Source organism: Gopherus flavomarginatus, chromosome 2 (assembly GCF_025201925.1).
Source record: "Gopherus flavomarginatus isolate rGopFla2 chromosome 2, rGopFla2.mat.asm, whole genome shotgun sequence".
NCBI lineage: Eukaryota > Metazoa > Chordata > Testudines > Testudinidae > Gopherus > Gopherus flavomarginatus.
The window spans coordinates 127,157,378-127,175,450 of NC_066618.1; the positions used below are offsets into that span (position 1 = coordinate 127,157,378).

General features: G+C 42.3%; 1 protein-coding gene across 1 annotated transcript in view; it reads right to left on the reverse strand.

Annotated features, from left to right (window-relative positions):
- Positions 1-18,073, reverse strand: part of LOC127044648 (sodium-dependent neutral amino acid transporter B(0)AT3-like) — a 59,536-nt gene that overhangs the window by 18,353 nt on the left and 23,110 nt on the right. Inside the window, exons 3-5 of the mRNA XM_050939730.1 lie at positions 14,725-14,862; positions 8,418-8,599; positions 8,001-8,111 (exon numbers count right to left, since the gene is read on the reverse strand). Of these exons, the coding sequence (XP_050795687.1) occupies positions 8,001-8,111; positions 8,418-8,599; positions 14,725-14,862 (431 nt within the window). The remainder of the gene's footprint in view (positions 1-8,000; positions 8,112-8,417; positions 8,600-14,724; positions 14,863-18,073) is intronic.

An 18,073-nucleotide genomic window follows, 5' to 3' on the forward strand; every position in this document is an offset into this window, starting at 1 on the left:
AAAAATACCCATGACTAAATCTTAGCCTCATCTATAAACATTCAAAACCACTCAGAAGTGACAAGGAATTATATAACAGCAAGGGGACTATCTTGTCTGAATAAAGACAACAGACTCATTCAGTATATGTGGTGGTAGGGAAAGATACTCTGCATCCATTCACTATGGAAGTATCTTGATAAGCAGGGGTGCTTCATGGAAGACTGGCCCTAGCTCCTTGGAGCTGGCAAGCACTGTAAGAAACTGAACTTTGGGGTGACAATCTACTTTATTAGATAGTAAAGGTAGCTATTAATTGTACACTCTAGTACATGTTTTATGATTTTTGTGTGTGTAAGAAACATCACTCACACTTTTCTATTTTAATCTCTATTTTTTTCTTAAATAAATTTCCTTTTGTTTTACTGTAATTGAACTCAACTAGTATGTGTGATACAGAAGTGGTGATCTAAGGTAAAATGGGTAAACTTTGGTACATTTTCCTTTGGGAACAGAAGATCTGGGATTTCTATGGATAATCAGTGATCAGGGCTAGATACCACATGGGGACACTTCGAAGGGACTCAGGGCCTGGGGGTGCATCTATTTTCAACCTTCAAGGCAAAGGAAGGGCTGTTTGTGTTAGGGAGCTAACCATCAGCTGGCACAGGCAAGAATCCCTCTCACTGGAGGCAGGTGGTAACAAAGTGACTCTCAGCCCCATGTGTCTTGAGAAATATCACAATAGGTCTCTAATACAATATGATATAGATTGCTTGGTAAATAGGGTGCAATCAAACGTACATTTTAATAAAGCCAGGTGCAAGGTTATACATCTAGGAAAGAAAGAATGTAGGCCATATTTACAAGAAAGGGGACTGCATCCTATAAAAAAGTGACACAGAAAAGGACTTTGCTCATGTCAGTCTTGACTCTTATCAGTGCAGTGCTATTGTCAGGGGGATATAAGGTGATCTTTAGATGTATAGACAGGGGAATATTGAGCAGGAGTATTAAGATTATTACCATTGTATTTGGCACCAGTGAGACCCTCTATTGGAATAGAGTGTCAGCTTCTTGTGTTAACATTTTTACAAGGATGTTGAAAAACTGGAGACAGTTCAGAGAGTAGTCCTAAGAATGATTTAAGGAGTTCAATCCATTTATCAAAGAGAAGGTTAAGAGAGCACTTGATCTCAGTCTAGAAGTACCTTCATCAAGGATCGACATCCTATCCTGAAGGACGATCCCTCACTCTCACAAATCTTGGGAGACAGCCCAGCCCTCGCTTACAGACAGCCCTCTAACCTGAAGAAAATACTCACCAGCAACACTAATCCAGGAACCTATCCTTGCAACAAAGCCCGTTGCCAAATCTGTCCACATATCTATTCAAGAGACACCATCATAGGACCTAATCACATCAGCCACACCATCAGAGGCTCATTCACCTGCACATCTACCAACGTGATATATGCCATCATATGCCAGCAATGCCCCTCTGCCATGTAGATTGGCCAAACCAGTCTCTATGCAAAAGAATAAATGGACACAAATCAGACGTCAAGAATTATAACATTCAAAAACCAGTCGGAGAACACTTCAACTGCCATGTTCACTCAATTACAGACCTAAAAGTCACAATTCTTCAACAAAAAAAACTTCAAAAACAGACTCCAATGAGAAACTGCAGAATTGGAATTAATTTGCAAACTGGACACCATTAAATTAGGCTTGAATAAGGACTGGGAGTGCATGGGTCATTACACAAAGTAAAACTATTTCCCCATGCTAATTTTCCCCCTACTGTTACTCACACCTTCTTGTCAACTGTTTGAAATGGGCTATCCTGATTATCACTACAAAAGTTTTTTTTCTCCTGCTGATAATAGCCCACCTTAATTGATTAGTCTCTTTAGAGTTGGTATGGCAACGCCCATTTTTTCATATTTTCTGATGTATATATCTTCCTACTGTATTTTCCACTGCATGCATCTGATGAAGTGGCTTTAGCCCACAAAAGTTTATGCCCAAATATATTTGTTAGTCTTGTCACATTGACCCTTAAGGGAAGCTATAACCCAAAAAGAGCCCTGGTCTTAGTTTAGCACACAAAATTGCAATATGGGAGCTCTAGGTCCCAGGGGAACCTTGGGAATTGTAAGCTGTATCAAGACAGGATGAGAAGGAGTTCCAGGAAATATAAGGCACAACCTTCCTTCAGTACAGCGAGAGGCCAGGGAAACCCACACCCGTTAGGCTCCATTCAGAGGAAGAAGACACTAGAGATGAAGCAAGATCTGGAGTAGAAATATCCATTAAGAGTACTGGTGAAGGGCCAGGGAGCAGGCCTAAAGGGGCAGGAACTCAAGAGGAGGATAAGATGTTTGAGACCTGAAAAGGAATCCAAAGAGGCAGGACAAATGACTATTGATATTACCCTTACATCAAGAAAGGTGATCCTGATCACAAGTGGTAAAGATTTAAACTTGTGGTGGAAGTAGCAGGTTAGGGCCTGGAAGGAGAGAATTGGTGTGAGCCAGAGGCTTGCTGTGCATACCTGCTTTTATTGAGGGGTCCCAGACCAGGGCTTCCTGAAAGAGAGGGACAAAGCCCCACTTCCAGTGTTGACAACTCTTGTGTTTCTTGTGAGTCACATGAGTTTGGCTGGTGCAGAAGCCAGTCTCGGATGATAGGAAAAGCTCCAGCCCTCTTGCAAATTTCAGCTCTGACTAGGGTGACCACCTTTTCAAAAGGCAAAAGCAGGACACGTGCAGGCAGAGACTCTGCCCCCTGCCCAAGACGGAATCTGGAGCCAGGCCATTGTAAGAGCCATCTAAGGAGTCTGGGCCTCTGTGGGGAACCCTGGATCGTCCACTTGCCCTGGGTGAGGGGCTGGGGTGCCCAAGAGCAGTCTCCAACCTGTGTCCCCAACCCCCTAAGGGCAGGCAGAGGGTTCAGGGCACCCCATAGCGGCCAGGGCTCTCTGGGCATCTCTTACCATGGCCCAGCTCTCACTTCTGACCTGGCGAGGGGGTGGGGCTTGGGGTGAAGAGGAGAAGCAGGAGTGGGGCCTCCTGGGGGGAGAGGGGAGATAAGGCCCAGCTCACACCTCCTCCACCACCACTGTGAAGAGACTGGTGCCAGTCCTGAGCCTTGGGCAGGCAGGGAGCAGCACCGCAAGGACTCTGGGACAAATGCTATCTGAGTCATTCAGTTCAGGACCAGGACTTGAACTCTGTATTTTGGGATTGTCCCACTCAATTGGGGATGGATGGTCACCCTACTCTGACTGTGGGAAATCCCCTTTTGACTGGCTGTTTTTCCCACTACCCGCCCGCTCCTGAGACATAGCAGCCAATCAGTGCTGGTACAGGAAGGGCTCTCCCTCCTACCCACAGGAGTAGACACCTCTCTCACAGAGGGGAGGAGGGAGCAGAAAGAGCCCATGAGTTCAGGGAAGCTCTGCTCCCCTTTCTCCTCCTGCAACACCAGGTTTGGTAAAAGACTGATGGGGGGTGACGGGCCCTTGGAGTTGCCCGCCCCCAGGCTGGAAAGGAGAAGAGGACCCTGCTGCAGCCCTCGCTAGCCTAGAAGAGAAGGATGAAGAGCCCCAGCAACTACAGAAGGAGCAGAGGTGAAGTTGGGTGGGGTGCAAAATTGATTGATGGGCAGATGAGTGAATGAGATATCATGCAGTAGGGGGTCAAAATCACTTTAATACATATGGGAGTGCTGGCAACACTAATTGTCTCACTCACCCAGTGTGTAAGCAGGAAGCATTGAATAGTCAAGAGACCTAAACAGAGTCATTATTTTTTTAGCTTTGGGGTTAGCAATACTGCACCCCTCGCTCCTCTGAATGAAGGTAGCAGGCAGAGGGAGAACATATGTTTCTGGAAGAAGATTATGACTGGGGAGGGGAAAGGAATGTATTTTGTTTCTTCTGTACTTTTTGTTGCCCTGGAAAGGAAAGACTTTATGGTTTGGGTGGAAAGCTAAACTGCATCAGAATCACGCAACTACCCCAAAGGAAGGGAAACTGAAGTACCATAGTAGAGACATGATTAAGGCATTGCCAAGTCCCTACAGTAAAAACCTAATAGATCCATCATAGGCCTACAGATGTGGTATACACAGAACTCTGAGGACTGGTCTACACTACCACTTAAGTCGCTGTAACTTACGTCACTCGGGTGTGTAAAAGACATAAGTTACATCAATTTAAGCGCTGTCCACACCATGCTATGCTGGTGGGAGACACTCTCCTGCTGACATAGCTGCCACCTCTTGTGGAGGTGGAGTAATTATGCGGATGAGAGAACGCGCTCTCGTCAGCATAGCACCAGATGTAGTGTGGTAATACTCTTAATTAAATCAATGGGAGTAGGACAGAGGGAGCAGCTGCAGGAGTAAACCTTTAATTTATATGAATTATATTTTAAAAGAATCAAGAACATATATTTATAAAATTAGTATTCAACACTTTCAACTTTGCTTTGAAAGCATAATTGAAATGTTAGATTCATTCATTTTAAAATCTGATTGTTCAATTTATAAACTAAGTATTTATAAAATATAGCATCTTACAAATCATATTTGAAACCATCTAGAAGGCAGTCCAGTATTTAATGCAATTTAATTCCCCTAGAAACTAACAAGGTGAAACCTCAAAAGTTGTTTCTATTATTTTCACTTTATAACCTGAGCTATATGTTATTTCCTTTTGGAGTATGTACAACTGCAGTCTAAGGTTTAATGTGCTTGTGACTGGGTGGACTAGGTCCTGATGCCCCCTGCCACATCCCACCCCAGAAAAGGACAGTAGAGCGGTCTCCCAAGCTGCCTAGAGTGGCTGTGTGGGACGCAGCCAATCGGGACCCAGCAGGCTAGTTTAAGAAGCACTGCAGGGCCAGTATGAGTCCAGTCCCTTGCTTGGAAGAGAGTGGATGGCATCTCTGGCTGGCTGAGGGAACTACAGGACCTTGGACAGGGCAGTGCTGCTGAAAGCCAGGGACAGCAAGAAGGAGCTCTGAGTTGGCTGCTGGGAGTTCATCAGGACAAGGCCCTGAGGTAAGGGTGAAGAATGTGCTGGAGCCATGGGGAAGTGGCCCAGGGAATTAGAGCAGCAGTGTAGCTTAGATAAAGGGACATAGCACGTCTGCTATTTATTGGGACCTGGAGTAGAGGGTGGGCCTGGGTTCCCTCCTACCCCAGCCACTGGGAAAGTGGCCTGAACTTTGAGGCACCCCAGAAGGGGAACTGTAGTGGCCTAGCGGAAGCCAGAAAGGCCTTGAGAGGGTGAAGACACTGCCTCCAGGGAAGGAGGCCTGGGGCACCGCTCTATTCTGGAGAGGGACAACTTGAGAGAGATGTTACAGAGGGCTCCGAGAGAGGCCCCTGTTGGATATGCACCTCGGAAGACAGACTTGGCTGGAGGGCTGAGTCACTGAAGACACACCACAAACTGAGAGTATGCAGGCACACTCACTGAGACGGGGTGCTTGTGAGAGGTGAGTGCACCTTGCTACAATACTGTAATTATATTTTTATGTAAATAGAATTTGAAACCTTTTAGAAAATGTTAAGAATTAGATACATCTTGCAGAACAGGATTTTATAGTAGTTAATTTAGCTATTAAGACAGTGAATGTCAATTCAATAGGTTTTTGTCCACCAAACTACTGATCTGAACAGATTTTCAAGACCTCTGTTAACCAATTTTATAAAGAAGCATTCTTATTTAGCTGTAGGAGAGGTGCTGAAGTGCCATTGTTCTCATACTCCTCTGCAGACATGAATTTAAAATACTTCGTGTAATATTTAAAGACCTAGTCCAAAACCCACTGATGTTTATAATCTTGGTTCTAGGATAGTTGGAACATCCCTGTAATGTAGTTTACCCTAAATTGCTAAACAGTACGCTCCACCTTAACGACATCTTAACAGTTTTTGCCTAGGAGTGTCCTTTCTTTATAAAATAAAATTTCATACATGAATATTGAAGAAACAATGTCACCATGTGGTGGTTTAATGATTTGAAGATATGAAGTATCAACCTTAAATCACTTTCTTAATTTTAACTTTTATGGCCAGATTTACTGGTACGCTCTAGCTGCTTTACCTTACCATGGAGCAGCTCCAAGCATATAGATCTGTTAAAACTTGATTTTTCAACTGCCTTCTTAGCTAGAGCAGAAGAAAATAGCCAAAGTGTACACCAGTTTCACCCTCCCTTCTGTCCTCCAAAGTTCCCCTTCCTCTCACACCTCCCTGCATTACCCCATGTGCACCTCCTCCAAATTCACCCTTCTTGGACATCTTTATGTGACTCTGCATATACACACATACAGCCTAGGTACCCCCTCCTGGCCTACCTGTGGAGTAGATCTGATGCAATGGGTAGCTTTTGAAAAGATATTTAGGATTAATGGTCACTTTTTGCCATTTGTTTTTCATTTATTTATTAATTATTAATAAATCATTCCATTTATTTATTATTTATGAGTTTATTTTTCACAAACTGCTGCCACCTTTCCATTTTTCTCAATGGGGATTGAAGCCATAACTGCCCAGAGGGAAGATGGTGGCCCACTATGCTAGGAGGAGCCAGAGACACTGTGGGACACAAAGGGACTTAATGGTTCCTAAATAATAGCCTTCGATGCCTGACATTCACAAAACCATTGTTCTGCTGCTGCCTAACCCTGTCAGCACCTAATCCCAATTTCCCCCCACTGGGAATACACAAAATTGCCAAAATCCTGACACTTTCCCACAGCTAGATAATCTGCAAGAAGCCTTACCCCAATGTGATTTCAAACTAGGCTTTCTCCTGCCTATCTTGCCTTTGTGGCCCGATCTGGTAGGCGTGCTCTGAGTATGCCTAATCCACACAAAATACAGCTGGGGTGAGCCAGCTGGGGATTTGGGGGACTGGTTGGTGTGTATGTTCAGAATACCCAATATCCCAGTGATTAGGGCACTCACTTGGGATACGTGAGAACAGAAACATCCAAAGCAGGGACTGCAGCAGTAAGGGATGGTGGTAAAATGGCGCCCAGCTGGGCCACTCCTTCCCTGGTCCTAGAACAGTGATGGGGAGACCTATACACACTCCGGAGGTACTAGGGTCCAGGTGGTGCCACTCCTCTCCTCCCACATCATGTGGCATTTGGAGAGAAAGGTAGAGAGGAGCCAGCCAGAGACTCCAGCTAACAGAAGCAAAAGTAGCTAAGCAGGGACCTGTGGACTTTCCAGGCAAAATCTGTAGAGTTCTGACTTTCTCTACCCTGTGCTGATTTGCTGTTTGCTCCAACTCTCCTCCTCCCTCAGTCTCTTTGCCTCAGCTTCACTGTATAGCTACACTTCCTGCCTTCTCCCCTCCCCTCGAAAAAAGCAATTACAAGCTAAGTAGCCTTCTGAAAATGGCTACAAATGAGGGGAGCTGTGCTTTCAGTCCTATTGAGAACAATGGGGGATGGCAGTCATTTTGAAATAGAACAGTTCTTCATAGTAAATCCTGATTCTTTCAGGCTCTGCTGAAGAAGCTTTGAATTATGAAGAATAAGGGGAGGGAGATTACCATTAATCTTAAAAAAAAATCAAGTGTTTATTCCTAAAGTGAATTATTTTTAAAATCTCCAAAGATTTTTTTTCATTCAGTAACTACTGTAATTTTCAGAAGGATACACGTTTTTCATAAGAAGCTGAATCAGTCCTTTAAGTGCAAAACTCAATTCCACTTTAACTTTGGTGTCACTAATGATGCCTTCATAGTATGCTTCCACCTAAGCATATACTGTATCATAAAGTATGGGAAAATGCTTAGTAAAAAATGATTTAGTACTCCTTTCACTCTTACCACAATCTAAGATATATTCATATAACTACAAATACTCTGACTGAAAAGAACCTTAGTACTGGATAGGAAGTTTTTGGAAAAGTGATATTTGAAAGCTAGATGGCCAGTACAACGAGAAAAAAGTATGCTTTTGAATACACCCAACACTGATACTTACATTAGGAGTGAAGAAGTAAACTAAACCTTCAGTGGCTCCTGGTAGAGTGAGTCCACGAATAAGGAATATAGTTAGGACCAGATAAGGAAATATGGCTGTTACATAAATAGCCTAATAGGGAAATAAGAAAAGCGAGACAGAGAATAGAGGTTATTTTAGTTACTACAACATCTCATCCTAATACAGCATATTCTAAGTATAACATGTTTTTTTCAGGAAGCAGAATGACCAGTTAGAATTTGTTTTGTTATAAAATTCCTCCCTAAAATACATTTGCAGATATCTACGCTAAGAATTAGGGTTTGAAAGAACATACTTGTTTTTGAATTTCCCCTGAAGATGAAATCTAGTACTTTAAGGACAAGAGACAGAGCAGCAAGTCAGCTTTTCTAAATGGTCTTCTCTCTATTTCCTCACCTTTCCTGTGGATTCAATTCCTCGAATGGTACATATGTACACAATTGCCCAGCAAATGGCCAAGCACAAAACTAACCACCATTGTAAGTTGCCACTGTCAGTGATATCAGAGCCTATGTTTAAAGCTCTCCTGTACCAGAAGTAATTTACTGCAGTACTTTCATGGCATTCTTCAATGTATCCTGAAAAGAAAAGTATGACAAGTATTACTAAATTGGCAAGTGTGAAATTTAAACAATATCTCATTTCCCATGCACTGTGGGAACAATAATTATGAAGCAACATTCTGTATTAGTGAAGAAAGGCAGCTATTCTGGAAACTTAAAATATTAGTCAAGACTAAATGATCAAGGACTGAAATCCTCATCTGGGTAGTATACAGAAGGGGGGCCTTACATCATTTTTACAGCCACCCTATGGGACCAGTTTTAAGCAGCCTGGAGAAACTATTCTAAATTGCACATGGCAACAATGCCTGCCCAATCGGCTGTTGCAGCAGCTAGGGATTGACAGAGTGCAGAGGAGGTTATGCCCACATCCCAGTATATCATCCTATGCAAGGGCTGTGAAGAGGACACAGAATGCTGGTCATCCTTCCACTGGTGAATTCCTTTATATTGAGGGACTCCTCAGCTGAAAACCACTTTCGGCCCACTTTGTGAAAGCCAGAGTTGGAGCCGTGGGACCCAATATTCAGCAGCACACAATGTGTGACATCTTTTATTCAGTTTCCAAGTCAGTAGTCTTAGCTATGGCAGCAGTATCCAAACTGTGGTCCACAAACAACTGATATTCTCCAGAGTTTTTTTACCAGAGGTCAGTCCTGTGGAATAGAGCTGGGCAAATAACTGATTTTGTGGTTAATTGGCAGTTCCAAAAATGAAAAAAAAACATTGGTTTGAGCAAAACTGAGATTCAGAATGTTTTGCAAATTGGAAGTGTTGACAATTTTTTTTTAAATGGAATGAAACATTTTTATTGTGGGGCTTGTGTGTGTATGAAAACACAGGAAATGAAGAGTTAAATTGACAAGATAGGAGAAGGACATGATGACATGTGCATTCACCCATTCCCCCCAAGGGGCTAGAGCATTCACCTAAGATACAGAACATAAGAATGGCCATACTGGGTCACACCAAAGGTCCATCCAGCCTAGTATTCTGTCTACCGACAGTGGCCAATGCCAGATGCCCCAGAGGGAGTGAACCTAACAGGTAATGATCAAGTGATCTCTCTCCTGTCATCCATCTTCACCCTCTGACAAACAGAGGCTAGGGACACCATTCCTTACCGATCCTGGCTAACAGCCATTAATGAACTTAACCTCCATGAATTTATCTAGTTCCTTTTTAAACCCTGTTATAGTCCTAGCCTCACAACCTCCTCAAATTCAATAAGGACAAATGCAAAGTACTCCACTTAGGAAGGAACAATCAGTTGTGCACGTACACAATGGGAAATGACTTTCTAGGAAGGAGTACTGAAGAAAGGGATCTGGGGGTCATAGTAGATCACAAGCTAAATATGAGTCAACAGTGTAACACTGTTGCAAAAAAAGCAAACATTGTTCTGGGATATATTAGCAGGAGTGTTATATGCAAAACACTAAAAGTAATTCTTCCGCTCTACTCCACGCTGATATGGCCTCAACTGGAGTATTGTGTCCAGTTCTGGGTGCTACATTTCAGGAAAGATGTGGATAAATTGAAGAAAACCCAAAGAAGAGCAACAAAAATGATTAAAGGTCTAGAAAACAAGACCTATGAGGAAAGATTGGGGAAAAGATTTGTTTGTTTAGTCTGGAGAACAGAAGACTGAGGGGGGACATAATGATATTTTCAAGTGCATAGAAGATTGTCCTATCCTCAGTGGTTAAGGAAAACAATTTTTCTTCCTCCTTATAATAAGAAGCAATGGGCTTAAATTGCAGCACGTGTGGTTTAGGTTGGACATTGGGAAACCCCTCCTAACTGTCAGGGTGGTTAAGCACTGGAATAAATTGCCTAGGGAGGTTGTGGAATCTTCATCATTGGCGATTTTAATAGGTTAGACAAACACCTGTCAGGGATGATCTAGATAATACTTAGTCCTGCTGTGAGTGCAGAGGACTGGACTAGATGACCTTTTGCAATCCCTTCAAGTCCTACAATTGTATGAATATGCTGCTGGGCCTGTGCATAACTTCCTTAGTCCTGACACTCAGCACCTAAGCACCAGCAGGATCCTCAAACTAGGCATTTCCCTGCATCTCTCTCCTGCAGTACCAAATCCAGATAGGCTGGTGAGAGACCATACCACCTTACAAAGGGACTTTGGCTACAAGAACCTCAAGAATCATGCAGGGATGAAGCACCAGCACTATTCAGCTCAGGAAATCTAATACTTCATAGTTCCTAAGCAACCATGCCAATCTCAAGATTGTCCCGTGATTAGGACACTAGTGTGGAATTTAGGAGACCAGAGTTCAATTCCTTGCAGTGCCACAGACTTCCTGGGTGACCTTGGGTTTAGTCTTAGGCAATGATGCACAAACTAAGACTACCTGCAAAAGAGGTGACGCATGTGGGGTCAGGTGTCCCCCACCCACCCATTTCTGCGAGAGCCTTGCTAGCTCTGTCCTGCTGCTGTGCCTCTCCCCTGGCACTTCCAGCTTGCTCAGCCCCTTTCCCAGCAGCTGGGTCTGGACAGGGAGCTGAAGGCAGTATGGAGTTGCTTCTCATGTTGGCTGACTCAGCTCAGGGTTGCTGCCTGGGAAAGAGCCAAGCAGGGGAGGTGGTGGTCGCTCACCCCTCTGCTCCCTGCCTGGGCCCAGCTGCCAAAGACAGGGGCCAAGTGACCTGGAAATGTGCAGAGGAATGGGGGTCTCTAGGCTTGCTAGGCAGTGACCATGTACCCCCTGTGCCCTCAGCCATTTGGCACAGGGGACAGGGGGTACATAGAGTTTTACTGGAATCCTGTGGGTCAAATATATACATAATTCAGTAAAAGGTGGCATGTATGGCATCTACTAAAAGCCAGTAATATGCTGGTAATCAGTCATTGCAAAGTGTATGTAAGGATAGTTACAAGTTATGTATCTCTACTGAAATTACTAGATGATGATCACAGTTGCCCCTTATGACTTTGGAATCTCACATTTAAAAATATGGGCTTAAGTGCTAGACTGAATCTTTAGCAGCAGTGTGGTACTCTGTACCTCAGCACAGCACCCCGGAACTCCCATATTCACCCCATCATATAATTATAATATATTTCATATAAATCATGTCATATAAGATCTTATGAAACCCAATGTTTGGTCAAAATATGTATATCGTCAGTGTATATCAAGGTATCAGATTTTGCTGTATATTGTTGTTACTGAAATACGTTGTAAGTGACATAAAAAGAAGGCAAACCACTTCCAGGAGAGTGTTCAAGCACCAGTAATCAGCAGGGGAGTTGTAATCAAAGGATTTACAATTCAATGACAGTTGCACAAGCATCACACAATGTGGACTGCAAAACTTTTGTCATTCGAGGGTGTTAAAAACACCCCTGACTGACACAAGTTTTACCAACAAAAAGCGCTGGTGTAAACAGCGCTTCCTGGCAGGAGTGCTCTCCTGCTGACAAAGCTGCTGCTGCTGGGGGGGGAGGAGGGAGGAGGGATGTGGAAGTTTTTTGTTGGCAGGAGAGCTCTCTCCTGCCGACAAACAGCAGCTACACTGCATGCCTTTTAGCGGCACAGCTGTAGCAGCGCAGCCATGTTGCTAAAAGCCTCATAGTGTAGCCATACCCTCAGTTGCACAAGACCACACCAGGGGGATTGCTCAACTCTGTGACTCAGCGAAGCCCATCAGGACATGTCTGGGCTAGTATTTTCCAGGCACATGGACTGAGGGTATAAAATAAGGGACAGTGGCATCATGCCTTGGACTTTCTCCTCCCCCACCTATGCTGGAAGCAACAAGAACGCTGACAAGACAAAGACTTCAGCTGTGAAGACTGGTTCCAGGCTTGAGAGAGAAGCCCTGTTTATGAAGAATTGTAACATCCAGTGAGGTGAGAAAACTGATAGATCCAAATACTGTCTAGTGAGATAATGTTTAAGATTTAGACTATGCACTTACCTTTTTATTTTCTTCAGTAACTATTTCTGACCTTCTATGACTACCATTTATTAACTACAGAAAGATAGATTATAAATTAGTTTTCTGTTTTACTTAAAACAGTTTGCTTTGGTTGAAGTGTGTGGGAAATCTCAGCTGAGTTCACAAAGGCTTGTGTGTATGTCCTCTCCATATCGAAGGAGGGATGGACTGGGTAATAAACTTACACTGGTCAGGCTTCTGCTAGAGCAAGATGGCATAGTCTGGAGGTGGAAGCCTGAGGGCTTGGGAGATTTACTGGTGCCTTTCTTTGTGTGATTTGTGAATGGCTCTGGGAGCATTCATGCAGTCTAGATGGGTGTACAGCTCCACATTTCTGCTGAGTGATAGTAGTGCCTGGAGGAGTTTGTTCTTGTCAATAGTGAGAGCCAAGGATGGAGGGCTAAGGGGGCACAGTGGTATCCCAGTTCCATGTTGTACCTGGGGGATTGTCTGTTACAGGTAGTCCTGTGAAAAGGAAAGTGTGTAGTTGCATCTCACCAGAAAGGAATTTGATCTCAGATACTAATTCCTTCCCTGCTTCCCTCTAAATCCTGAGATAAAGTAACTCACTACAGACTCTTACAGGGTACAGCTTACTCCCCTGTCAACTCTGGTACTGCACAGCTCCCCTTCAGTCCAGTTGCTCAATTGGAGGAAGGAGTAGCCAATGTATAGACCTGCTCTTCACATCATGTCTTAGCTGTGATGTGGGGAATATTATTTGTCTGCAAAGGGATGATGGAAGCAAAGGCTTTACATAGTTGTGTGACCATATCGGGTTGGGTCACCATCTAGCCCTAAAGGTGCAAAGCAGGACTGTTGAGTAATCAGAGTTAACTCACATGATTAACTCAAAAAATTAATTGTGATTAATCGTACTGTTAAACAATAGAATGCCAATTGAAATTTATTAAATATCTTGGATATTTTTCTACATTTTCAAATGTATTGATTTTTATTATAACACAAAATACAAAGTGCACAGTACTCATTTTATATTTTTATTACAAATATTTGCACTGTAAAAATAATAAAGAAATAGTATTTTTCAGTTTACCTCATACAAGTACTGAAGCGCAATCTCTTTATTGTGAAAGTGCAACTTACAAATGTAGATTTTTTTTTGTTACATAACTGCACTCAAAAACAGAACAATGTAAAACTTTTGAGTTTACAAGTCCACTCAGTTCTACTATTTCTTCAGTCAATCACTAAGAGAAATAAGTTTGTTTATATTTACAGGACATAATGATGTCCACTTCTTATTTACACTCTAATGCAGAAACTACAGAACCTAAACCACCAAAAAAGAAAATCAACCTTCTGCTGGTGGCATCTGAGTCAGAAGATGAAAATGAACATGTGTTGGTCTGCACTGCTTTGGATCATTATCGAGCAGATCCCATCATCAGCATGGACACATATCCTCTGGAATGGTGGTTTAAGCTTGAAGGGATGTATGAATCTTTAGCATATCTGGGACATAAACATCTTGCAACACCGGCTACAACAGTGCCATGCAAACACCTGTTGTCGCTTTCAGGTGACATTATAAACAAGAAATAGGCAGCATTATCTCCTGCAAATGCAAACAAACTTGTATGTCTGAGCGATTGGCTGAACAAGAAGTAGGATTGAGTGGACTTGTAGGCTCTAAAGTTTTCACTGTTTTATTTTTGAGTGCAGTTATGTAACAAAAAAAATCTACATTTGTAAGTTTCTGAGTGCAGGTTTTTTTTGTACATAATTCTGTAAGTTAAGTTCAACTTTTATTATAAAGAGATTGCACTTCATTATTTGTATTAGGTGAATTGAAAAATACTATTTCTTTGGTTTTTTACTGTGCAAATATTTGTAATAAAAATAATATGAAGTGAGCACTGTTCATTTTGTATTCTGTGGGGTAATTAAAATCAATATATTTGAAATGTAGAAAACATCAAAAAATATTTAAATGGTATTCTATTATCTTTTAACCATCTGATTAAATACATGATTAATCACAATTAAGTTTTTAATCGCTTGACAGCCCTAATGCAGAGAAGATTTTTAAATGAGCCATTTAAAAAATCTGTACAGTAGAACTTAATGCCATGTTACAGGAATAAAAAAGAGGTTGTAACACTTTGAAACCTTAACACCAATAATTACAAGAGACTTGAAATATTAATTACCTGTTCTGTTCCCATTTAGTGGGCAAGCGCTCCAAGGAAGGGGCTCTTGGAATGAGTTAATGAAATACCACATCACCCAAGCTAAAATGGTGTTATAATATAAACTCACGATGAACGACACCATCAATGAACCAATACCTATTGAATACCAAAAAATCTCAGTTAAAACAAATTGCTTACATAAGCTATCAGAACCCTTATTTATTTAAACCAACAAATCTATATCACTCCTGCTACTGCATTTGCCCTAATCGCTCATTTTTGGTTTTGTGTGAGTATTTTTGTTTTTTCCCTTTAGTGCTTTTAAAAACAATCTAGGTAGGCTGTGATAGTCTCTTCCCCGGAATAGCACCAAGGTGATAATTACTCAACAGCACAGATAGGAAACCTCCCTGGGAATGAAAGTGCTAGGATAACATTTCATATTCTGGGAGCAGTACAAGAGTGGCCACTTTGTCCTTACCATTCCATGGCAGTGAAGGAAAGAAAGGATTGTGGAAGGAGATGGGATTATAACAAATATCTTAAAATCTAAAATGAAGAGGGTGGAGAAGAAAAGTGACAGGAGTGGAAGAATTTAAGAGTATGGGGGAAATGCAGATGCAGGTGACCAGAAGCTGCCACTCAGGAGAAGGGATAGAGTGAAGGCCAGAACACTGAACTCTCATGCATGACAGCATTTCACAACAGTAGTGGGGAAACCAGGTATGGGTTGCTGCTCCCTCTGTGCAGAGGACTATGAGGTGTTTACGTGTAGGTGGGTGGCAGTAACAGTACAGCAATTCTATGGCATTAGCTTCTGCACAGGAATCGTGAGGAGGTAGAAGTACTCCAAATGCATGAGGGAGAGGAGAAGCACAAACCTCAGGTCCCTGGCCCTACTCCCACAGCTATCCACAACACTTGACGCCACTGATGATTCAGCATATAAAAGATGGTCCAGCATCTTTTAAGATACAGGTGCAGGAACAGCCCCCACCAGCTCAAGGTTCCCTTGGTGATGATTGAGACCAGGAGTGTTTTCTGGTGCAGGAACACATAGCTTCATTTTACAGCTATGGAACAGGAGGAGGGCCACAGAAAAGAAGTGGGAGGAGGGCGAATGGACTCAGCAGTAAGGTAGAGTTCTACAGGAGTGTCAGCTGGCTTTTGCAACCTAGGGGAACATAATAATGGCCATACTGTGTCAGACCAAGGGTCCATCTAGCTCAGTGTCCTATCTTCTGACAGTGGCCAATGTCAGGTGCTTCAGAGGGAAAGAACAGACCAGATAATCATTGAGTGAGCCATCCCCTTTCACCCATTCCTGGTAAACAGAGACTAGGGACACCATCTGTGCTAATTGCCATTAATGGACTTATCCTCCACAAATTTATCTAGTTCTTTTTTGAACCCTGTTATAGTCTTGGCCTTTACAACATCTTCTGGTAAAGAGTTCCACAAGTTGACTGCATTGTGTGAAGAAATACTTCTGTTTGTTTTAAACCTTATTTACTTTCTCTGTACCAGTCATGATTTTATAGACCTCTATCATATCATAGAATATCAGGGCTGGAAGGGACCTCAGGAGGTCATCTAGTCCAACCCCCTGCTCAAAGCAGGACTAATCCCCAGGCAGATTTTTTTTGCCCTAGATCTCTAAATGGCCCCCTCAAGGATCAAACTCATAACCCTGGGTTTAGCAGGCCAACGTGCAAATCACTGAGCTATCCCCTCCCCCCTTAGTCTTATTTTTTGCAAGCTTAAAAGTCCCAGTCTTATTAATCTCTTCTCATATGAAAGCTGTTCCCTACCTCTAATCACTTTTGTTGCTCTTCTCTGTGTACCCTTTCCAATTCCAATATATTGTTTTTGAGTTGGGACAACCACATCTGCATGCCATGTGGTCATAACGTGTATTTATATAGATGCAATATGATATTTTCTGTCTTATTATCTATCCCTTTCCTAATGATTCTCAACATTTGATTAGCTTTTTTGATGGCTGCTGCATATTGAAAGGATGTTTTCAGAGAACTATCCACAATGATTCCAAGAGTTCTTTCTTTAGTGGTAACAGCTAATTTAGATTCCACTTTTCTGTGTGTATATGTCATAAACAGATGGTTAAGGGTTAATGTCTCTTTTACCTGTAAAGGGTTAAGAAGCTCAGTAAACCTGGCTGACACCAGAGGACCAATAGGGGGACAAGATACTTTCAAATCTTGGTGGAGGGAAGTCTTTGTTTGTGTTTTTTTTTTGTTCGTTTGCTCTTGGGACTAAGAGGGACCAGACGTACATCTAGGCTCTCCAAATCTTTCTGAATCAGTCTTTCATGTGTCAAAATTGTAAGTAATAGCCAGGCAAGGCAGATTAGTCTTATGTTTGTTTTCACAACTTGTAAATGTTTCTTTTGCTGGAAGGATTTTTACCTCTGTTTGCTGTAACTCTGAACCTGAGGCTAGAGGGGGTTTCCTCTGGGCTATATAAATTTAAGTATCCTGTAAAGCATTTTCCATCCTGATTTTACAGAAATAATTTTTACTTTTTCTTTCTTTAATTAAAAGCTTTCTTTTTAAGAACCTGATTGATTTTTCCTTGTTTTAAGATCCAAGGGGATTGGGTCTGAACTCACCAGGGATTAGTGGGGGGGGGAAAGGAGGAGGGATGGTTAATTCCTCCTTGTTTTAAGATCCAAGGAGTTTGGATCTGTGTAAAGCCTCTCAATGCAACCCGGGAGGGAAAAGTCTGGGGGGAAAGGAAGGGGGTTGGTTAATTTCTCCTTGTTCTAAGATCCAAGGGGTTTGGATCTGTGTTCCCCAGGGAAGGTTTTTGGGGAACAGAAAGTGTGCCAGACACTAAATTCTGGCTGGTGGCTGTGTACCAGATCTAAGCTAGTAATTAAGCTTAGAAGTGTTCATTCAGGTCCCCACTTTTTGTACTCTAAAGTTCAAAGTGGGGAAAAAAAACCTTGACAGTATATATAGTTGGGATTATGTTTTCCAATGTGCATTACTTTGCATTTATCAGCATTAAATTTCATCTGCCATTTTGTTGCCCAGTCATTCATTTTTGGGAGGTCCCTTTGTAACTCTTCGCAATCTGCTTTGGACTTAACTATCATGAGTAACTTCATAATATCTGCAAATTTTGTCACCTCACTGTTTACGTCTTTTTCCAGATCATTTATGAATATGTTGAACACAACTGGTCCCTGTACAGAGCTCTGGGGAACACCACTATTTACTTCTCTCCTTTCTGAAAACTGATCATTTATTCCTACCCTTTGTTTCCTATCTTTTAATCAGTTACTGATCCATGAGAAGACTTTCCCTCTTATCTCACGACTGCTTACTTTGCCTGAGAGCCT